Here is a 25,000-nt window from a genome sequence, read left to right on the forward strand (position 1 = left end):
CCCTGTCACGATGATGAATGGAAAACACATAATGGATAGTCATTAGAAGAAGCACCTAGCCCCCTTGAGCCAATTTGTTTGCCATCCTTATTTAAGCGGCCAGCGAGCCGCGTGATTAATGGTATGCACGCGCCGCAGCTGGCCCCTCCATAAGCGCCGCGTTGTTTTACAAGAGCGCTTTGTAGCGGAGGGAGGCGTTTCCTGCCCGGCGCCCACCGGAGAACGGCCGTCAAAAAAGCTGCCGCCTGTCGTTCGAAGGTGACTTTCATCGGCCGTCGTCGGCGTCGTTGTTGTCGTCTCCCGGGGATACCCACACACGAGCACGCCAGTTCTGACTATGCCACCCGCCCCCCTGCACGAACAGAGCACAGAGCATTCTGCAGTCGACTCAGTGCATGCTATGAGTGCCAATATGAGAGGCTCGCAGATATAGTTTCCGTTTCCAAGTGCTTGGTTTACACTGGAGAGCACTGCTCAATGTTTGTCTATTAGCTTCTCCCTCACGCTGTGATCTAGTGTAGTGCACCGATGACGTGTTTTCCCGCTCTCAGCGCTTGGCTGGTTGATGCTAAAGTCCACAACTCACTGAGTAATTGTATAATGCGTTTGTATGCTGATGACGCGTGTCTACGTGTCACTGTTGATGCTCTCCGTGATTTTTGCTCGGTTGTTCGATATTGCCGCGCCGAGGCCACTCATCTGTGATTCCGTGTCTCTCTTAAGTGTTATGGGGCGCTATTTGGATGATGTGTGTCTACATGGCAGATGTGTTCTGTTATAAGTACTCGGTTGTTTAGTGCTGAAAACCACCGCTCATCTCCGTCGGCGTGCCTGTCGGTGTAGCTGTGATGTAGTATGCTGATGACGCGCGTCTACGTCCCAGATGTTATTTTCTGTTATCAGCGCTCGGCGGTTAGATGCAGAGGGCCACTCGTGTCTGACTGTGTGTCTCTCAGCAGGGAGGGCAGATCCAGAGTGCTCATGACGCCTGCCTTCATGTGTGCAGTGGCCTCACATGTCTCAGCCCCTCCGTATTTGGGTCAAGCCTGTTCCCCCCCAACACACACACACACACACACACACACACACACACACACACATATATATATATATATATATATATATATATATATATATATACACACACACACACACACACACACACACACATAAACACACACACACACACACACACACACACACACACACACACACACACACACACACACAAGCACACACATACACACACACACACACACACACACACACACACACACACACACACACACACACACACACACCCTCCCAGCACACAGGAAATCAGAGGTGACAAGCGGAGCTGAGGTAGGAGATTGGGAAAGACAGCTTGTCTGAGAGTGGATGACATGCCAACAGATTGAAACAAACACCACCCGCTCGCTACCTGAACCAAATCCTTAGCCATTAGCCTGCAACTCAAAATGGCCACCCATCTGGGATCCATGGGGCCATAGATTTGTTTTCAGCCAAATATGCCATGTGGAATATTGTTGTTAGTCATGTTTCCAATGTTTTCATTCAAAGCGTCGTGGTGTACATATTTTTAGAAGTGTTTTTGGCTTGTGCACTTGTGCACTTTGAACTTCATGAAATGAGCTACAGCAGACATATTTGCTTGCACTTATGTCTCGATCTCATTGCAGATGTCCTTCTTACGAGGTTAATGGAGAAAGGTTAGGTGAGGCCAACTCTGTTGACTAGCTACAGGTGCCTTAAGGACGTTGCTTTGATGTAACTGCCATTGATGTGAGTGCGTGTGTGTTTACGTGCATGTACATGAACGTGTGTGTGTGTGTGTGTGTGTGTGTGTGTGTGTGTGTGTGTATGTGCTTGTGCTTGTGTGTGTCTCTGTGTGTGTGTGTGTGTGTGTGTGTGTGTCAGTGCATGACAGTCGAGCGTCTGAGGGGGAGGCTCTGCTGACCTTCCGCTCCCCTTATCGCCTGCGATCAGCCGTTTCAGCCAAACTGGAGGCTGGCAGCATCTCCGAGTTCGTCTCATTAGATTTACCGCTGGCTGTGTTCGCCAGTGCGCTCCCTCCGTCGCTTTTTAAAAAGCCCATCTTTTTGACCCCCCCCCCGTCCCCCCCGTCCCCCTCTCCCGTCCTCCGCATCGATCCGCCCGCACCGGTTAGACTTCAGCAGATTACAACAGCAAGACGTAAATAAAGTAGAAGCCCATTTCCGTTTTTCTTTTCCCTACTTTTCTTTGTTTTTTTTTTTTTTTTTCCATCCATCGGTGCCCGAGAGCAACTGTGCGCGTGCCTGCGTTTATAGTGGCCCCTGTAAATAATCGGGGGTGTGTGTGTTTGGAATTCTCTGCCGCGCGTTGTGTGTAAAGCACAGATTGGGCCCGGCTACCTGTTTTCATGGAGTGCCCTTAGCAGCCGTAAATAATGGTCATTTCGCCCATTCACTAGAGTGCTGTGCTAGTAGCCTGCTCTACTCTACACAACACCACACTCAAGAGCTTTAATGCGTCACGCCGTATATAATGCTGAAGGCTATATGATTGACAGCTACTACTTTGTTTTTTGTTGTTTTCGTTGTTGCTTTTGTTGTTGTTGTTTTGATTGATGGATTTTAAAATTCTAGACACAGTATCGAAGGGAATTGTTACATAGTTTTTTTTTTTATAGTCATAGCCCATTAGTTTGAACTGTAGACTTTATTAAGACGGTTTCTCTGAATTTGTAGTACAGTATAGAGGAACTAAACACATGGCTTATGTGGCTCATAAAAATTGTACTAGCATTGGCAAGTTTGTTGTGTCAGATTTCCTTTTCTTTTGGACTGCTATGTTTCCGCTACGTTACACCATGAATAATGCTCCTGTGCTCTTTGAAAATTGACATTTTGTTCAAACGTGCTGAGCTTTTGCCCCAGGGTTGTGGAGTCCTGCTCGGTGTAGTAGAACAACTTCTGGGAAAGGTTTCTGGGGCTAGCATTTCACATTTCCCTCATACAAGAGCCCTGTGGACAGGGTTCTCCCATTGCGGGTTCTCCCAGTGAGGGTTCTCCAGCGGTTCTCCAGTGATATTCCTTTCCCCTTCTGCTTGTTGTCTGCTGGATGAGGAGAACAATTTCATTCATTCATTCATTCAACACTTTTATTCAGCTAGACTTAGCAATGACTCACAGAAATATTCATATATTACAGTACATATGTTATGTAAGTGTGCTTTGGCAGTGCAGTATGATTCTGTGTAAATGTATATTGTGTTTTGGCAGCGTTGTATCTAACCAGTCATGCTAATATAGCTACTTCGAATAATGTATTTCCTGGATATCAGAACTGTGGCTTGGGTGGAGATGGAGCCTTATTCTACCTGTTGAGATGCAGGAGCACAGGTACAGCAGGTAGCAGCAGATTGTGTGGCTGCTTCCTCTACCTGTTGAGATGCAGGAGCACAGGTGCGCTTACTCTACCTGTTGAGATGCAGGAGCACAGGTGCGCTTACTCTACCTGTTGAGATACAGGAGCACATGTAAGCTTACGCTACATGTTGAGATGCAGGAGCACAGGTACGCTTTCTTTACCTGTTGAGATACAGGAGCTGTACTATACTCTGCCTTGTATTGTGCGCCATCCTCCCTGTCAGGTATTACTCATATTGTATTTGGCTCTGTGTCTCCCGCCCCCTCCCCTCCCCTCGCTCGCTCGCTCGCTGCGTTCGGAAGAGTAATGACGCGTGAGAACACACCGGTCAGATCGGGCCCGTGTCCCAGTGACCCTTGCACCTGCACACTGGAGCCGCAGTGGTCCGAGGATCACGCATGTTAAACGAAACAGCGTGGGGGGAAAAGAACCTCTAATCCACCCCAGGACCTCTGCTACCTGTCAGAGAGAGAACGTAATGGATAGAGACAGAGAAAGAGAAGGAGGGAGAGAGAGAAAAAGGGGGGGGGGTGGAGTGAGAGAGACTAAGAGAGGAGGAAGAGAAAAAAGAAAGAGTGGAAGGATATGAAAGTAACTGAATGAGGGAGAGAGAGAGAGAGAGAGAGAGAGAGAGAGAGCTTTTGTGATACTACTGTGTTAGCTGTGACACTAGCTTTGGCAACATTGTGAAAACAGTCATGCTAATAAAGCTCCTTTGAATTTGAGAGAGAGAGAGAGAGAGAGATATGTGTTGGGGCTGTGTTGATGGATGCTTGACACCTGACCTACATCTGTGAGCGGGGGGGCATGTGGACCAGGCACAGGAGGGTAGAGGAGGAGGAGGGGAGGAGGGAAGGGAGGAGGTAGAGGAGGAGGTGGAGAGTAGGAGAGGGAGGGAGGAGGAGAGTAGGAGATGGGGAGGAGAGGAGAGTAGGAGAGAGGAGGAGGAGGAGAGGGGAGAGGATAGGGGTGGTTTAACACTCCCTTATTAGACCACTGTCTCATTTTCCTCCATGATTACATTAGGAAATGTAGAGAGCAAACCCCAGCTTCAGTCCTCCTTCTGTCTGTCTGCTCACAATGCCTGCTATTTATACAGGCCTGTCACAAAGGCTTCTCTCTCTCTCTCCCTCTCTCTCTCTCTCTCTCTCTCTCTCTCTCTCTCTCTCTCTCTCTCTGCTTTCCTTCCTGCTCACTCTTAGTATCTGATTTTCCCCCTCTCCCCGCTGTTTCACGTTTCACCAGTTTTCTCGCTCTGTCTTTCTCATGGCATCTTTCTCTTTTTCTCTTTTTTCTCTGTCCTGCCATCTCTCCATCTCACTCTCACACACACACACACACACACACACACACACACACACACACACACACACACCTCCCTCTCAAAACCGCTCTCTCTCTCCCTCACTATCCCTCCCTCTCTCTCTCTCCCTCTCTCTCTATGTATGAGCAAAGAGTGGCCAGCAGCATAAAGGCACAATAGCCATGTGAGAGGAGAGGCGAGGAGCAAATAGGAGTGGAGAAGAGGGGGGGAGAGGAGAGGAGCTGAGAGGAGAGGGAGAGGAGAGGAGAGGAGAGGAGAAGAATGGAGAGGAGAGGAGGCGAGAGGAGAGGAGAGGGAGAGGAGAAGAGTGGAGAGGAGAGGAGAGGAGAGGAGAGGAGAGGAGAGGAGAGGAGAGGAGTGGAGAGGAGAGGAGAGAAGAGGAGCAGAGGAGCAGAGCTGATGGGAGCTGAGGCACAACAGCAACGTGAGCATGAGCGTGCGTGAGAGGAGCGGTAGCCGGCGGGAGCGGAGGATTCCTCTGCTGAGTCACCCTGTGTTTAGGTGTGCCTCCACTGACAACGGCAGCTCCTCACGCCCACCAACGTCACGCTCACCACCGCGTTCTCCATGTCCGGCTGACTCACCGCGGAATCCACTCAACACGCACGACTCGTCTTACACGTGCTGACGGGCAGCCAATAGGGAAGCCCCATCTGCTGAATCCCTCGTTTTTTTTAGTCCGTGATGTTGGAGTGGTTTGGGGTATACCTAGCCTAGGTGAATTCAGGTGAACCTTTGAATTTGCTCTGAAGGCTCATCTGCCCATGAGTACAGTTAGCCGTGCGTTGAGGAGGGAATTATTTTCCTAGTTTCTTCTAGAATTCAACGCAAACGTTCCATAGTTTCAGTGTTCTGTACACAATCTGTGGGGGAGATCTCTGAGGGTAATTGTCACATCATAATGCGGAACTCTCAGTTCACCGAACATTCTAATCACAAATTTGTGACCGTACTCCTCAACAGATTAATGGCTGCACTGATGGAGTCAGTGTTACAACACGGACATTTAATTTCCTCGGAAATGAAGGGGACCATTTAAAACCTTCGCTTACAAGAAATATGTTTGCTGTAGTAGTCCCAAAATGATTTGGTAAGAGTTTAGTGTTAGCCTGGGAAACCTTAGACAAGAAAGGATCCCATTGACACCCATTGCCGAATTATCAAAAACCCAGGATCCAATTGCACTCATGTGCATTGAATCAACACAATCAATGGCTGTGCTGATGACGACTGGATAAAGCAATACACATGTGTATTTTCTTTGGAACTGAGTAAACAATTGCATTTAAAACCTTCGTTCACAAGAAAGATGGGTTTGCTGCACAAATGAAACCATTTGGATAGAGTTTACTGCACCGATGTGGGTTTCACTTCAGTGCTTGTTACGCCCCTGGAAATCGTAAAATGGGAAGTTCAGAATCGGCATCAAGGGGATCCTTTCTGGATGGACCTGCAGAGCAGATTTGCTAACAGGTTTGTCTGGGTTAATCCAGGCTAGGTTAATGTACCCATTTCAGTTTAATTTCACTGCTAGTTGCGGCCCTTGAAAATTGGAAGTGAATGAAGCATCCCCAGACCAATTCTCAGTCTGAATTGAAAATGGTCTGGTGTTAGTCTGGCTAGGGGTATACCCTCAAAGATGTCCTCACTTGGCCCCATACATTGTCTTGGCAGTCATATAGCGCCTGCTGAGGGAAGGCTATGGCTGCAGGTCTGACCACCAGACGAGCTGCTCCACACCTGAGTGAGCTTGTTTAATCAGCTGGTCTCTTCTGGTTCAGTGGGCAGGCATGTGTTCACAGCGGACACATTGTGTCAGTGTGTGTGTGTGTGTGTGTGTGTGTGATATTACCCAGAGGTCACTAGGTCATCGCCATGGAGATGTGACTTCTTCAACTCCCATCAAAAGGTTATTTAGTTCCCACATGTGCCATAACACTTTGTTTTGTCACGGAAGAGCACCGAACAATCTCCACGAGGAAAGAGGGAGTTGGAGAGAATGAGAGTGATAGGAGGACAAAACCAGAGATAGAGGGATCATGAGAGATGGAGGGAAAGAATCAGAGAGGAGAGAGGAGTAAAGAGGAGGAGAGAGAGGGAGAGAGGGAGAGACAGGAGGAGTGAGAGGGAGAGAGAGAGCATGACGGAGAAAGGATACAGAGAGCACAGCGCGACCCTTGTCGCCGCTCTCGCAAACTAATTTTGCACTTCATTGATGCAGCCTTTAATCAATTACAAATATTTGTTGTTGTGGTCGCCTCTTGCCAGCAAATTGGCTTCGGTGAGCGTAGCAGTGTGTACACGCAGGACGTGTGTGTGCGGTGCTCGTGTGAACAAGCGAGTGAGCAAGCGAGTGTGTGAGTGTGTGAGTGTGTGAGTGTGTGAGTGTGTGAGAGTGCGGCCAGCTCGGCTGCGATGTGATCCGCATTATTCATGACCGACGCGAGGCCTGTGTTTCTCCACGGCTCTCTGGCTCTCCTGGAGGTCCACAATCGCCAATCAGAACACGCAGGACAACACCGCAAATCTATATGCAGATCAGAACAACATCACATTATACACCAATGCTGATTGATTTATTGATTGGTTGATCAATTGATCGACTGATTGATTGATCGAAGCACGCAGAAGCAAGCTTCTCATATAACTTTCTTATAAAGTTATCAGAATAAATGACAATGAAGCTAAAAAGCTTATTTCTATTGTGATCTGCACACTGTATTAGATACTCTTAGAAACTTTAATTCATAACAATGCATCCTTCTTATTGATCTTCATCAGGCATTATAAATGTGTTGTAAGTCCAGACTTAGATCTTAGATTGAAATGTTACAAATGATTAAAAGTTCATGGGAGTATCTAATAAAGTGTGCATATCCTGCTTTTAATTCTATTTTCTGACTGCTGTTAACTACGATGGGCACTATGAGTGAACCTGTAAATGATGACCTAAAGACATTCCAATATCACCTTGCCAGTATGATTTGCATGTCGCTTTTTTTTCCACTCTAGGAAATCTATTTAGCATATTCATTGATATTCCAGAACCTATAGACGTTCCTGATGACCTTGTTTTTGTTCTGCCATACGGTTCCGCTGTTGTCCTGAGGCCAGAGTATTTCGGAGCACACACAGGGCCTGAGCCATTTGATGGAGTCATAGGTGACTCACTATCACACTTTACCTTTAAATTGAACCAGCTATCTCTCGCTCCCGACCCTCCGGCTAGTTTGCTGTCTGCAGACCGCTCCTGTTAGTCTGCCATTAGCATACGGCCATGTTGTGCTTCAGCCCCAGGAAACATTCCTCATCTCTTTCTCTCTTTCTTTCTCTCTGGGTCTCTCTCTCTCTTTCTTTCTATCTCCCTGTCTACCTCTCTCTCTCTCTTTGTTCACCTCTCTTTATCTCCCGCTTTTTAACTCTCTGTCTCCGTTTATTTGTCTACCTCTTTCTCTCTCTCATTCTTTCTCCCTCTTTCTCTGTCTCTGTCTCTGTCTATCTCTATCCGTCTCTGTTTCTTTGTCTACCTCTTTCTCTCTCTCCCTCTATCTCTCTGTCTGTTTATATGTCTACCTTTTTCTCTCTGTGTCTCTCCCTCTCTCTATCTCCCGCTTTTTAACTCTCTGTCTCCGTTTATTTGTCTACCTCTTTCTCTCTCTCATTCTTTCTCCCTCTTTCTCTGTCTCTGTCTCTGTCTATCTCTATCTGTCTCTGTTTCTTTGTCTACCTCTTTCTCTCTCTCCCTCTATCTCTCTGTCTGTTTATATGTCTACCTTTTTCTCTCTGTGTCTCTCCCTCTCTCTCCTGGTGTACTACTGATGATGTCCTCTTCAGCTAAAGCAGTGTTTAGATCAGTGGAGAGAAGTCTCCTCAGCCATGTGCTGGAGGAAGGGCTTGTGCAAAGACACCCCCTCACGACTGCACGACTGATATAACATGTATGTGAATGGGAAGGAACAGACATGTCTGCTGTACAAAAGTTCAACTTCAGGCCAGGAACCTCAGGTCTAACAACTGTGGAGCCATGCTCATATGAAGGCAAAGCTGGTCCAGCAAGTGTGTGTGTGTGTGTGTGTGTGTGTGTGTGTGTGTGTGTGTGTGTGTGTGTGTGTGTGTGTGTGTGTGTGTGTGTGTGTGTGTGTGTGTGTGTGTGTGTGTGTGTGTGTGTGTGTGTGTGTGTGTGTGTGTGTGTGTGTGTGTGTGTGTGTGTGTGGGGGGGGGGGGGACTATAACTGGGTTATGCGTCAGCACCCTGAATGACTACGCTGTGTTTGTGGTGGGAGGTGGTGCTCAGTAGACTCCTTTTAGTGGCTGTGCGTGAGCGTCAGAAGCCAGAGTTTGTTCATGGCTCTTCGGCGCCCGTTTTAGTGCGCATTATAGTTGTCGCGATGCTCCCCGGAACGTCCTCATGCTATAATCGAGCATGAGTCAGCACAACCTGAACTGCGGCTAAATTGACCTGCCATGGTCCACCCTGCTGTTATTGTAAATGGCTTCTCCAATGAATAGGGGGAAATGCTCTTCCGTGTGGTGAAAGAAAATAAAGAAAGGAGGCGGGAAAAAAAAGAACAAGGAAAGGCCTTTTTCTCTTCCCCCCCCTACGCACACGACTCCAAGCGTAATTGCAAAACTGAGGCGGAAAAAGGGGGTGCGAGTGACTGCGACCCCCCCTCCCACACACACACACACACACACACACGCACACACACACCCCTCTTCTCGTCAGAGGCTCATTTCCATACAGCGTGCTGCAGCCAGCGCTTTCCCATTCTGCCCTGGTTCAGAGCTGATCTTTATCGCAGCTGATCTTCAAAGGGGGGTAGCAGTGGGTGGAATAATTGTATCTGCTCTCTCCATTCGCAATAAACTCTTCTGCTCTTATCAAAGTTTCCCCTCTTTCTCTTCCCTCCCTCTATCTCTCTCCTTCCCTCTCTCTCTCTTTCTCCCTCTCTCTCTATCTCTCTCTCTCTCTCTCACCCCAACCCCCCACCCCCCCCCCCACCCCCCGCACAGAAGCAACTATTTTATATAAATGCTAAACATTGGCGCTGGAGGGCGAGTGTAAATGGTGGACGACTATGAAGGGATGATGGGTTGGGCTTGGGCTGCTGCTTAAGAGAGAAAGCAACCCTCATTATCTCTGTGCAGCTCAGCCCGCTCAGATACATGTCCAGAGATAATGCCAAGACATCCCGTGACTTATCACTGACTGACTGACTCTCTCTCTCTGTCTCTCTCTCTCTCTCTCTCTCTCTCTCTCTCTCATTGTGTCTGTGTCTGACTTTCCGGCTTATTATCTCTCTATTTCTCCCTTATCTTTTTTCTCTCCCTCCCTCTCTCTCTCTCCCTCTCTCTCTCTCTCTCTCTCTCTCTGTGTGTTTCTTCCTCGATCCCCCCCTGTAGATCTCACAGAACCTGGGGAAGATGTACAGTGAGATGATATTCGTGAACGGCTTCGTCCACTGTGACCCGCACCCCGGCAACGTCCTGGTGAGGAAGAGCCCGAGCGGCAACAAGACGGAAATTGTGTTACTCGATCACGGCCTGTATCAGGTGAGACATCACGGCCCCGGCCTTCCCCCGGAAAAGCTAATTCATCACGTATTGCACCCCATAATTCACCCACTCGCTGCCGGGGCAACAGCAGACCCAGACTCACCCCTCCAAGCTGGAACTGAATGCGTGCTATTAAGGAGCCTCCTCGTGAGCTAGATATGAAGCCACGTGCTACACACACATATCTCAAATCAGTGTTTCTGCTCTGCTATCTACACGGCGCAATTCCTGGGCAGTCCGCGGCTAACTCGTTTTAGCGCCTACCAATGGATATGTCGCCGTGTTTATTTATTTATTTTATTTGCGAAGGAACCCAAACTCATAATTTACAAATGATTAAGATAAACAAAAACGAGTAAGTAGATGTTATAACAGCCAGGCTGATTTGATGAAGTAAACAGATGTGCCCAATCCACCTCCAAGGCTGTGCACTGGCAGCAGTGAAGCAAGTGGGGTTTTTTGTTTTTTTTTCTGTGTTTTGGGTGTGTGGCATGTTTTGAAGTTGTAAATGCATTCATGAAGATCATTTGGTGATAAATATGCACTTGTGATGCTCGCGTGTAAAAGCAGGGAAGCGTTTGAGAGCTGGCCTCCTCATGATGGCCATAATGGAACCAATTTGTGAGTAATGACTTCTCCAGTTTAGCGTCGCTTTGCGTGGAATTTTAATTTGGCTGCTGGTATTTTTTTGCCCTGAAATTCTCCCAGACATACGTTGTCTCCATATTAATGAGGCACAGAGAGGCAGGAATGGAGGCTTTTCAAAGGACTGGACAAATATGCCATCTCTCCTCTTAAGACACCTGAACATCCTGTTCGGCATCAGCAATTAAGCAACATTACGCATATGCAGTGGTTCACTTTCTCCACGCTCAGTATGGCCCCTTGAAGAGGTCTAACGCTATGTCTGGTCGAAGCTCTCCTTTTTGCACTGGTTCACCATTCATTTGCTGACATTTTTTCATGTTTTCTTTTCTGCTTTTAACCAAGTAGCAGTGTTTCCCACATAATTTGATTCTATTTGTGGTGGTAGTGTGTTTGTGCGCAAATTTTAAAGAAATTTGCGCAACGTACTTATGATACTAACTAGATTTAATTGTGATTTAGCCAGTCGTCAAAAACAGTCAACAACAACAAGCCTTACTGGTTTTTGTTTAATGTATTCTTTAAACGTGCATGCATGTTTGTTGAGGAACAGAGAGGCTGAAAGGTGCATAGCTCTACAATGAAAGGAGTTCATCTAGTTTAAGTAGTACAACATAAAATCATTGTGTGGTGGTCAGTGTTGATATTGTGGTGGGCCGCCACAAATAAGTCAATGTATGGGAAACACTGAGTAGCATATTTTACGAAAGGCCACATTTTTCAAATCTGTGGATCAGAGGAAGGTGTCTGTATTCTTCCATCCTATCAGTTTTAAGTTGTTTAATGTAGACAAAAGCATGTCAGCAAACAAATGCGCAGTTCCTACATCTCCTGGCTGGAACACTATTCAGTGTATTTAATGTATTTGTTTAGCTGACACTTTTATCCCAAGCGACTTACAGATACCAGCTGCAGGGCTCTTCCTGGTGCAGTTCAGGGTCAAGTGCCTTACTCCGGGGCACAACAGTGGCAGCCAAGAAATCTAACCTCCAACTTGAATGGCTACTGCATGCGCGCCAAGTTCCTTGGCCACTACGCTACCGCCGCCCTATGTAATATGGAAGCTTCTCAGCCCTTCCCAGCAAAAGTCCTTTGAGGCAAATCCCTCCACTCGGTGGCCATATTGCAACGCATTTTGGGGCACTTATCGGGCATCTATTTCGGGCAGAACTGCTCGTGTGCAAAGATTCACAACACATGATTGGCACAACACATTGGCACGATGGTGTTCACGTGGCAACTTTTGGCGGCAGAAGGGGCGGAATATGTATAGATGACTGCCATGTTTGCGTTGCGAACTAACCCCGTAGATTTCTTTTTTTAAAGTATATATTTTTTGGACTTTTTATGCCCTTAATTGGATAGGATAGTAGAGAGAGAGACAGGAAGTGAGTGGGAGAGAGAGTTGGGGTGGGATTCGGAAAGGACCACAGGGCGGGAATCGAACTCGGGTCGCGGGCGTGCGGTGCAGGTGCCCCAGCCAGTCGCGCTCCTCATTACAGAGTCTCTGCCCCCCAGTGCTTCCATTCACTCTGTGTGTGTCGCTGTCCAAGGTGCTGAAGGAGGACTTCCGTCTGGACTACTGCCGGCTGTGGCAGTCCCTGATGAAGGCGGACATTAAGGGGATCGAGAGGTACAGCCGCCGCCTGGGGGCCGGAGACCTGTTCCCGCTCTTCGCCTGTGTGCTCACCGCCCGCTCCTGGAAGTCCGTCAACGAGGGCATCAGCCAGACGCCCGTCACCAACTCGGAGGTGAGCTCACACACTTCCTGTTCACGCGCGCTCGCTCTGCAATGACTCTTCCTGTTTAGTAGAACACGTAAGCTCAAAAATGGACTGTCCGCTAAATGCTTATGAGTTTGTACGTTTGTGTGTGTGTGTGTGTGTCTGTGTGTGTCTGTGTGTGTGTGTGTGTGTGTGTGTGTGTGTGTGTGCGTGTGTGTGCATGTGTATGTCTGTGTGGGAGAGTGAGGGCAGCATCCGGTTAGCTCCCATGCAGGTGGTGTTTGGCTGGGGGGGTGGTGTTTGGCTGGTGGCCGGTCAGGGCCAGTGGGGTGGGGGGTGTGTGTGGGTGTGGAGGCTGCGCCTGGTGGACAGGGGGGTGGGGTGTGTGGGTGTGGAGTCGGAGCCGGGTGGACTGGGGGAGTGGGGGAGTGTGTGTGGGTGTGGAGGCTGGGCCGGGTGGACTGGGGGGTGGGGGAGTGTGTGTGGGTGTGGAGGCTGGGCCGGGTGGACTGGGGGGTGGGGGAGTGTGTGTGGGTGTGGAGGCTGGGCCGGGTGGACTGGGGGGGGGGGGGGTGTGGAGGCTGGGCCGGGTGGACCCTTTCCCAGCCGGAGCTGCCCTCAGCGGGGGGACGGCAGGCCATCTGTGGAGCCTCGGGGACATTTATTTATACATCCCTTACGCAACACGCCACCGCGTACAGCTCAGGAGCAGCTCGACACGCATCTCAACGCCACAGCATCGCACCCTTATAAAGCAGCACCCTTACATATTAGTACAGTATTGCACCCCGATAAAGCAGCATCCATACATATTAGTACAGTAGTGCACCCTTATAAAGTAGCATCCTTGTAAAGCAGCACCCTTACATATTAGTACAGCATTGCACCCTTATAAAGCAGCACCCTATTAGTACAGTATTGCACCCTTAGAAAGCAGCACCCTTACATATTAGCACAGCATTGCACCCTTATAAAGCAGCACCCTTACATATTAGCACAGCATTGCACCCTTATAAAGCAGCACCCTTATAAAAAAGCATCCTTATAAAGCAGCACCCTTACATATTAGTACAGCATTGCACCCTTATAAAGCAGCACCCTTATAAAAAAGCATCCTTATAAAGCAGCACCCTTACATATGAGTACAGTATTGCACCCCGATAAAGCAGCAAACTTATAAAGAAGCATCCTTACATATTAGTACAGTATTGCACCCTCATAAAGCAGCACCCTCACATATTAGTACAGTATTCCACCCCGATAAAGCAGCAAACTTATAAAGCAGCACCCTTACATATTAGTACAGTATTGCACCCTTATAAAGTAGCACCCTTATAAAGCAGCATCCTTATATATCAGTATAGCATTGTAAAGCATCACCCTTATAAAGCAGAATCCTTATAAAGCAGCACCCTTAAATATCAGTATAGAACTGCACCCTTATAAAGCAGCACCCTTATAAAGCAGCATCCTTACAAAGCAGACCTCTACACAACCCTTTAACAGCGGCCTGCACACACCAGTGCAGCGTTACACAGCACGGCAGTAAATGCACATTTAGCGTGTGGAGGGAGGTGAGGGAGTGGGGTTAATAAGGTGACCTCGTGTATTTAGTGGAGAAGTGCATTGTACTCAAACTCTTAATTACTGGACTTGTGTAAGTACACTGTGCCCAAGGCTACTTCAAATCAACGGCGCTTCCTTGTTCCAGGTGCGTGGTTTAACCACACTATTGTTTGCCAGGCTAAGCAGGGGATGACAAGAACATTGTACCTTCTACCACCTTATTATTCAAGGTACAGTGTACCCATTGTGCCATTGTATGTAGCAAGACTACTTAAAATACAGCAAGACTCATTCAACCGGCAATGCAGGTTAACAACACTGAACTGTAGTAGATGAATAGATTTGTGTGCTGGAGGTGAATATCCTCATGTCAGACTGAGATCATCTGGCTCTGCCTGCTGTATTAATGCCCGTGTTGTAGTGCTGTCCACAGAGAATCAGGCCAGTTTCGCCGTGAGAGAAAACATTAGCTCATGTTGGCATATTAGAGAGAGAAGGCTTTAGCTGACCTTCACACCTTCCCACCCAGATGATAAGATAAGATAATACTTTAATATCCGTTTACACAGACATTTGTCTTGCATTACAGCTCAACAATCAGCGTAGAGAGACATTAAAAATAACAGTCAGGATCATAAAATCGTTCACGCCACATGAAACAGGTTTAGCCTACACACAGTTAATGTCCATTAGACTAAGAGTGAGAGATCTACTTTATTCTCCTCTGTGTTGTATTGTTGTATTTCAGCACGGAGCTTCACACATTCCAACTCAGTTCCAATAGAGCTTTGCACATTCCAACTCAGTTCCAATAGAGCTTCGCACATTCCAACTCAGTTCCAATAGAGCTTCACACATTCCAACTCAGTTCCAATAGAGCTTCACACATTCCAGAGCTTCACACATTCCAACTCATTTCTAATAGAACTTCACACATTCCAATATCCAAGATGGCTGACATCTGAGGAGATAAAAACTGTTGAATGCAGGACCAAAGTATTTTGTTGGTAATAGTAGAGGGTGAAGGTCTGCGTGTGAAATAAAGAAAGTGAACGATATCTCTACCCAGGGATGGGAAGTACGGAAATGACATCCTTGACTTTGTTTCAGGACGACGCCTACGTGAATTACCATAGTTTATCTGCACATTTACGGCCAACTGCAAACCCCCATTAGTCCCGAGCACACGCTCCTCTCAAACGTTGGAATTCATTAATCACGAGGGATTTCCCGGTTGCGGAGCTCGGTGGAACACGGCTGAGCGCGTGTCGGTTAATAGGCTGTGACACGCGTCTGCTGTCTCGGCGCGTCTCCGCTAACGTGATGAAGCGGGCGGCGCCGGGGAAGACGTGCCAGGTGATGAAGACGCTACCTGCTGCCGCTCCATTATCACAGCGCCAGGCGCTCACACCGGGTGGCGCTCCCGATGTCAGTTTGAATATTCCTCTCTGACGGGGCAAGTGGCAGAAGTGGAGGTACCTGCTAGCCATGTACCAAGTACAGTTCTGATGTAGCTTTGCCTTGGGTGTAGGCTTCCTTATGATTATCAAAGCAGCTACCATGGTTGTTTATGTGTGCAGGTATTCATGTGTTTCATCAGGTCCCTTTCCACAGGTGTATTAATCAAGCATCATGCAGTCTGCATTGATAATCAAGGTGTTTGACTTAACACACCTGTGGGAAAGGACCTGATGAAACACATGAATAGTTCCCGTCTCAACTCTGCTAGCTTCACAGGTAAAGCATCTCCTGTGCTGTTATTGCTCATGCCTTAATCTTCAGCTGAACGTGCTGTATAACAGTGACCCGGTTTATTTATTATAGATAAGGATTGTGACGTTGTGTTAAGTTAAACTTCATCAGTCCTGTAGGGATTGTGTTCTCTCATACTGTACATTCACACACACACACACACTCACACACACACACACACACACACACACACACACACACACACACACACACACACACACACACACACACACACACACACACACACACACACACACACACACACACACACATGGGCAGTGAGCTCTCTGGGAGCACACCCACAGGAGCAGAGAGCAGTCCTTAGTCTGGTGCTCGGGGACTCTTTAAGGTTGTGAGTTCCTGAGTTCCTAATCTCTGAGTTCTGGAACTAAAAGTTCAGCAGGGTCCTCACCCTCACGGTGGCTTTGCTCATCCCTCTCTCTCTCTCTCTCTCTCTCTCTCTCCTAGCATACAGCAATACCAATCCTGCTTTTGTCTCCCAAAATGGAAACGACAGAAAACACACCAGTTGTCACTTATCCCTAAAACACCCCCGCGTCTCCCCCAGGCATGTTTTCTGCTCCATCAAATGACGAGGCTGTTTTGAAGTAGTCTGGTCCGGGATAATTGCTAGCAATTATAAAAGCTTGCTTCCAAATGTACAGCTGCGACATTTGTGTAAAAAAGGAGGCAGTCTGATTTGCATAAGAAAGCCGCGATAAGGACATATTGTATTGTGAGTGTAGGATAATGGACATTAAAACAGTCAGCTCCCGAAAGATAGCGAGCGTGGAACTGGGAGAGAAAGAAATGCCTGAAAATAGGCTTTTTTATTTCTTTCTTTTTTTTTTCTCTTTTTTTTTCCTTTTTTTTTTTTACTTGAACGTGCTGGCGACAGTCGGGTATTGAAGTGAGTTTGAGTTTTGCCACACTGGAGCAGAATGATGGAGGAGAGTAAAAGTCTCAACACATTCGTCACTCCGGAGAAAGTTGTGCGCTGGTGAGCTCAGCTGACAGGAATACAGTTCTACTGCTCTCCGCGCAAGGACGCACGTGTGACGCAAAGCCCAACGAATCCTGTGCCATGCCTGTAGTTTGAACAGCGAGGTTAATATCCTCAGGGGCCCATTGTGAAGTTGCCATGTTCATACATTCGGAGTGACAACTCTTATTTTGAAGGCATGTATTTTACCCTGGTCCATTCTTCCTAGAACTCCATGAACACCTGAAAATATCACTTCCTCAGTCAAACAATGTAGCCACAGGACTCCTGAATGACTTCCTGCTTGACGTGTTCTTGCATACTTCCTGTATGATTTTTCTGTCTGAAGTGTTTGCTGGCTGAGTAACCGGGTAGCTTTGGCTTACCATTAAACGTGACTGTGAATGTAGCATTAGCGTGTGCAGCACGGTGGTTAGCTGGCAGCTGCTCTGGACTGTGTTTAGTTCCTGCTAGTTCCTCTCGGGCACATGCAGTGTGTTTAAGAGGCCAAGCACTCACACACACACACACACACACACACTCACACACACACACACACACACACACACACACACACACACGACAGATGGGGGGAGCAGGGCTCTTTGGCTGTGGTCACTGCAACCCTCACCTTTCGTCCCTAATACTGCAAGCCATGCCTGAGACACACACTCACACACTTACTGACTTGCTCTCACGCGCACACACACACACACACACACTTGCTGACTCGCTCTCTCTCACATACACACACTCAGGCGCACATGCACAGAAACAAAAATGCGCTCACATACATGCTTCACATACAGACGCATGCATACAACGTGTACATTAAAGCACAAAAACAAGGATGTATGCGCATACACACGCACACACGCCGAACACACACACACACACACACATGCATACAACGCGTACACTAAAGCACAAAAACAAGGATGTACGCACATACACACGCACGAACGCCGAACACACACACACACACACACACACACACACACACACACATACTCTCCTCTCCCCCTCTTTTGCATGTCTTTATTGGTTATTGATTGTCACTCCATCTTGAATTGGTTGAAAATGAAGTGCATATTATCAGCAGCCAGACATCTTTAGGAAAGTTGTTGTTTGTGTTGGCTAAGTTGCATGCTCAACACTGATTGCTTTGATTTCCATTGTATGAATCCCTCATCAGTGTAATCTATTTGGCCTGTGTGTGTGTGTGTGTGCGCGCGCGTGTGTGTGCGTCCATTTTGAAGTCTCATTACTCTTGGTTTAGTTGTGTGTACTCTGTATTTTTTTAATTGTAACATCAGTGGAAAGGCACATGAGAAGTGCATTAAACATGCACCAAAAGCTTTTATTAAGACGGGAAGCCAAATTAATTTGATTTTGCGCAGAAAGTAAACAGAAAGGAGCTCGCGCACGAGAGAGAGACGCCAAATGAACATTTCAGCCGGGCTTCTTTAATGGCGTCTTTAATCATTGCACTTAGCTGGGAAAGGGCTGTGGAGGGTAAAGAAGAGAAGGGCCGCTAATGAGGGAGGGCTCTCTCTCTCTCTCTCTCTCTCTCTCTCTCTCTCTCTCTCTCTCTCTCTCTCTCTCTCTCTCTCTGGGCCACCGCCACACCGGAGGCTCTCAGCACCCACCACAGAGGGCAGACCCTGGCACACACACACACACACATACACGTGCGCACACACATACACACACACACACGCACGAACACGCATGCACACTCACACACACACACACACACACACACACACACACACACACACATGCCTCTCATCACCACTGAGGGCAGACCAGACCCTGGCACACACACATGCACACACACACACACACACACACACACACACACACACACGCACTAACGCACGCACACACTCACCAGTAGACTACCAGACAAGTGGCCCCACTACTGCACACACACACACACACACACAAACCAGTAGACTACACAAGTGTTCCCGCTCAGTTAATCGGTGTGTGTGTGTGTGTGTGTGTGTGTGTGTGTGTGTGTGTGTGTGTGTGTTGTAAAGACTAAGCTGACTGACACTATCCCGCAAATCACCAGCGAATGCGATTGCCTCCACATTGACATTGTTACTAGTGTCGTTAACTACTAAAGTTAAATACATAAATAAATAAAAAAAATAATTCAACTGAATTGAATTGAAGTGACTTTTTCATTGAGTCTGACCCTGATCAGAGCCCAGCCCCATCACCATCCCCAGCCCCATCACCTGTCCCCAGCCAGCTCAGCTCAGTCATCCCAACCTGCTGGGAGACAGACAGGCCGGCCAGTGGCTGGCTCCAGTAAACCTGCTTGAGAGCTGCATGGGGTAGATTGTATTTATCAATCACAGTAATGACCGCCAGCGGCGCTGAGAACTGGGGCGCGCTCGCTCGCTCGGCTGCTGATTGACAGAGCGTCCGCCGGCCTCGCCTGTGCTCTCTCCACCGGCCTTAATGCTTCCCCGTCACCTTTTCAATTAGGGCTCCAGAGCGCTCAGGGAGCTGCGCTTTGCAGTGTGCGTGTGTGTGTGTTTGTGTGTGTATTTGTGGAGTGTATGTGTGGAGTGTGTGTGTGTGTGTATGTACTGTATGTGTGGAGTGTGTGTGTGTATGTGTGGAGTTTGTGTGTGTATGTATGTGTGGAGTTTGTGTGTGTGTGTATGTATGTGTGGAGTTGGTGTGTGTATGTATGTGTGGAGTGTGCCGTCATTGTGTGTGTGTGTGTGTGTGTGTGTGTGTGTGTGTGGAATGTGTGTGTGTGTATGTATGTGTGGAGTGTTTTTGGAGTGTGTGTGTGCGGAGTGTGCCGTACGGTGATGTGTGCCGTGCTATGCGGCGGTTCTGAGAGGTGAAGAAGCGCTCAGCGAGGCTGGCCAGGTAATTGGTGTTATTGCTTTTAGCCAGACGAGTGAGAGTGCACTTAGCGCACAGCTAAAGGCAGAGAGAGAGAGAGAGAGAGAGAGAGAGAGAGAGAGAGAGAGAGAGAGAGAGAGAGATGTGGCTGAAGTTTCAGCCTTCCCCCACAGAGAGAGAAAGAGAGAGAGAGAGAGAGAGAGAGACAGAGAGAGAGAGAGAGAGAGAGCACAACTGCCTGTTGTAAATTCCATAAGAGACATATGCATGTGAAATGACTGGGCAGACACATTTAAAGACTCTGGTGTATGTAGTGGTTCAGGGCCAGAGCCACCTTGTGTTCTAGTTGGCATACTCCTGCACTTGCAATACCTAATCATCTTGAGCTGGCCTCCTTAACGGCACCACTCTCCCATGCTCTCCCAGTCTGTCACTGATTTGTGAAGTCAAATGATTTGGCCGTCGCTCAATCAGCCATTTCAGTGTCAGTGTTGGTATACAACGGTTAGCAGTCCACGTTTCGTTCCCTCAAAGTGAGAGAGCAGAATTGCAGGTAGCCATTTTAGCATGTTGAGCAAGGAAAGGGGGCAAATGAAGTATTTTGGCAAATAATATAAAGAAATGATTGTGCACAAGTAGACACTTCGTCAGCTTGGCTACAGAATTACAGTGTTGGTTTCTTTTGGGGAGGCTGGACGTCAAACACTGAGGTTGAAATGTTTTGGAGGGGTTGAAAATGAATAAACAGAACATATGTTGTAGCAAAAGACAAATGTTTAGTTTGTTTATTATTGCGCTTTTCAACTGTAGGGGGACCCCAAGAGCAAATCTTGTTTAGTGCTGCTTTAAGACACATGTGCTCAGAAGATGGATATCCCCATGGCCTTGTGCCTATGACTGAAACATACCTTTGGGAATATCCTTTCCCAACCCCTCTCTCACTCCTGCCGTATAGCTTACCGGTAAGCCACTTCTGACCCTGATTTGCGGTGGCTTCAGGATTGATCCAATGCAGGCTCTGGCTCAGTCTAGAGACATCCCCCATGGTCTTCGTCTTTATTTATCTTAACTTATTTATTTATTTTTTGTCTTCATTTATTTATTAATTTATTAATTTGTCCTTATTTATTTGACTGACGCTTTTCATCCGAAGCGACTGGATCAACTCAGGGGTTAAGTGCCTTGGTCTTGGGCCCGATGGTGGCAGCAGGGAATCGAACTCACGACTTGTCAGGCTACTGCATACAAAAACCCTCCTCCTCCTTAGCCCACTGCACTACCACCACCCCATGATGTAACCCCTCTTTTGTCGTGAATGGTGCCAGGCACTGGTAAAGCCCTCGACTACAGCTTGTGCCCCCCCCCTCCCCGTCAAGAAGGGAACAAAACAGGACAAGGGGGAGAGGAGGCAAAGAAGCGAGCGCATCAGCATTCATGGTGGAGTGTCATACATCATCAGTATTAATGCATTCCACTCGCTCCCACCGTCTCTGGGAGAAGCAGCAGGAGACTCGCGCACACTCACTCTGTCATTTGCAGGCCCTGAGGGGGACTGCTCCTCCACCCCCCCCCCCCCCCCCCACTAGCAAACATTTCCCTCGTAACCCCCCCGCACTCACACACGCGCACGCACACACACACACACACACGTAGTACACACACGTAGTACACACACATACACATTCTCAGACATGCTCCTCTCCCCAGCCCTGTGTGGTCTCCGGTCTCCAGTGTTTTTGCTGTTCCGCGGGTGTGCCATAGCCACTGAAGACTTCCATCTAAAGGGGAAAAAAGAAAGCCATTTCACAATTCAAATCAGCCGTTTTTGTCGTACGCTCACAGCGGCGAGAGTCGATCAAATGTCGACACGGAGCTTCTTAATTAAACAATGTGCATGATGATGATGATGATGATGATGATGCTGTGTGAGTTAAATGTAAGCAATACAACACAATATTTGCTTATAGCACATATGTGTGCTACTTTAAATATTTACAGTCAACAGCTGTTTGCTAAAGAGAAACATTGGCTGGAGCACCTCAGTGAGCAGTGTGTGTGTGTTGATTAGTCAAGCTGTTCTGGATGCCATGCTTCCATGACAACGTGGAACAGGACAGGATTCCACCATGGTGGGGTGCCGTGTGCATTAAGGAGAGTCTGTACATAGCGAGTGTCTTTTCGCGAGCCTCTATGGTGAATGTGATCCATAGATATCGCTAAAAAGCATTTCCGAGGAACCCGCAAAAGTGTGATTGCTCAACTGTAGTTCACCAACGGTAGCAGACATTGGAATTAAATCAATGGAGAGCGTTGTGTTTCGACAAAACATGGCTGAAAAGAATGGCGGAATCTGCGAGATAATAAGCCTCTATGGTGAACGGGATCGACAGATCTGATTATGCCATTATAATGCCATGCCAGGAGTCTCTTATAGTTAATGTCTTACAGTAGGTGGATCTACATGGGCATTTTTATTCAGTTGCAGTGACATTCTAGCAGTTACTCCTTATGGTGAGTCTCTTATGATTAGTGTCTCACAATAGGTGGGTTTACACGGACGCTTTTATTCCGATTAGAAATGAAATAATGGCTCAATCGGACTAAAAATGACACAATATATAAACAATATACAAACACCTTAAAGGTACATTATGTAGGATTTGAAGTGTTTTAGTACCTCAAATCAACGTCTTCATTCATAAATAGATCCTCTTTGGTGTAAAATAACATATGCCAATGATCTGACTTGTCCTCCTGGCCGAAGAATCACTTCCCGGCATTTACATTGAAAGGGACGTTACCGGAAGACTTCCATGTCTTTCCGGTGTATGAACGGCCGAGAGGGACACACTACCTGTTAATACCACTGGGGAAAACGCGTTTCACGTTACACAGAAAAGCAGCGTGAAGACGGCCATTTCTATACAAATTAAGACTGCAGATTCGTAAAGAAACGCAAGCACCCACATCATAAGTGTATCTAAATTAGCTATGTACCAAACATGACATTTTACCGTGACTCGAGGAGCTGTAACCAACTTGTAAGGTTGCGTGTACAAAACCGCTAGCTTAGCTAGCGAACATCCCTACCCATTAGCTGCTAACGCCTTTGGTGCAAACGTTAGCTAGCTAGCTCGGTTAACAGGCTAAATAAAATGGTTTATTGTGTCTGAAAGTGTGTTTTATTGGTATCACACACAAGTAACGACAATGGGGAAGTTTCGATTTTATGTTATTTCAGGTTAGTTTGCAACAACAAGTTTAACCACAGTCCTTAGCTACATAGCTAGCCAGCCTGACTAGCCCTTCACATTAACTTTCTATGTACTGTGCTACTGCTAGCTAGCTATTGTGCTTAGCTCGGTTAACAGGCAAAGTGAAATAATTTACGTGTCCGAAAGTGAGCTTTATTGGCATCACACACAAGCAACGACAATAGAGAAAAGTAGGAGAAAACTAGGAGACTGGAACTAGGGCCATTGATAGATAGATACTTTATTGATCCCCAAGGGGAAATTGTCTTGGTAGATTCACGAGATGAACCTTATCCTACTGTACAACAACCTGAATGCTTTGCAACGGCTTGCAAATGCTGGCAACGATGTGCAACGTTTAATCATAGACAGTAAAAGATAATTTCATTTAATTCACACCTCTGCAACAGTTTTGTCTCGTCGCAGATCTTTGAGTTATGTGGCTTTGAGTTTTGACGTGAGATGGCTACCGTAGTCTCTATAGACTGCGATATAATCCCTAACCGCTAGATGGGAGAATTTCACAATGAAATTTCCTCAGGCTTACACAGTGTCCGTTTAATCGGAATAAAACCGCCAATCCGATTAGAATTTGAATTAAAGGCGAGGTGTATTCCGTTCTTGTTCCGATTGAACAGCCACGTACACGATCAATCAGGTTGCCTGCTGTAGCTTCTCCTGCAAAAGCAGAGCTGCAACGGCTATTCCGACCAAATTTGTCAATCGTGGTCAACGGTCAATCGTAAAAATAATAATCGTGAAAGACAAAAACAATTGTGTAGTCTGTACCGGCCATTAAAAAACACCCACCTACTGAGTCTATGGAGCGTCTCTCACTGATCTATAAAGAATATTATTCTTTATAGATCAGTGCCGTCTCTATGGTGAGTGTCTAACATTCTGTCTCCATGACGAGGGCCTTGTGTTGCCGGTCCTGTGGACAGCAGTGGCAGCGGAGGCCGGATGCCCTTCAGCTGCGTTTGATCTGCTGCTGTAATGTCCTGCTCCCGCTCAAGTGCTGCTCTCCCTCATCATGGGGCTCTGCCCACAGAGTTGGTCTGCTGGAGGAGTGCAGGAGGACATGATAACAATAGACAAGTGTGTGTGTGTGTGTGTGTGTGTGGTTAGGGCGTGTGGTGGCTACAGCACAAGCATGTCTGATGACTTCCATGATTATTTGCCATCAGTGTCCAACATTCACTTCCACACACTTACACTCACACTACACGCACACTCACACATAAACTCGCACATACACGCACACATACACATGCACACGCACACACTTGTGCACACACACGCGCGCACACACACACACACACACACACACACACACACACACACACACACACACACACGCACAGTCCCAACCTAACCATACTACTGCTCCTCCTATTAGCTCACTGACATAGTGCCCCATGAAAGGTCCCCCCTCTCCTCTCCTCCTTCTCCTTCTCCTTCTCTCCGCCCCTGTGTCTCCCTCTCTCTCTAGCTTTCCTTAGCTTACCCATGTGCGTTTATGTGGGCATGTGGACTTGCACGGTATACTATCTCTGTCTCCTTATCTTTCAAGGCCTCCTTGTTTGTGGCATTTGTGGTGCAGCATGAATTCCTCGTTATTCGACACGACGCTACAAGGATCATTACATGTTGCCATGTTGCTTTTTCATGACGTGCTTGGCTAGTTAACGGGTCAATCAGTCATGACTCATAACGCATCCTAATTGGACTTGTTGTGAGAAACGACAAAATGGCGGAGCTAAAAATGGATCAAACTCCCGTTTCTTGCAAGCCAAGCACCCGGATCCACTCATCGTTTGTTGTGCTTTCAGAGAGCAGTGACGGAAATCAAGACCACTACCACGGAATTGAAATGAATGCAATTTACTTTATTGTGGTGTGGAAATGC

General features: G+C 47.4%; 1 protein-coding gene across 1 annotated transcript in view; it reads left to right on the forward strand.

The window, feature by feature from the left end:
• The window catches only part of adck1 (aarF domain containing kinase 1), a 136,583-nt gene that overhangs the window by 91,554 nt on the left and 20,029 nt on the right, over nt 1-25,000 (forward strand). The window contains exons 8-9 of the mRNA XM_062522814.1: nt 10,142-10,291; nt 12,493-12,690. Coding sequence (XP_062378798.1) covers nt 10,142-10,291; nt 12,493-12,690 — 348 coding nt within the window. The remainder of the gene's footprint in view (nt 1-10,141; nt 10,292-12,492; nt 12,691-25,000) is intronic.

Source organism: Sardina pilchardus, chromosome 20 (assembly GCF_963854185.1).
Source record: "Sardina pilchardus chromosome 20, fSarPil1.1, whole genome shotgun sequence".
NCBI lineage: Eukaryota > Metazoa > Chordata > Actinopteri > Clupeiformes > Clupeidae > Sardina > Sardina pilchardus.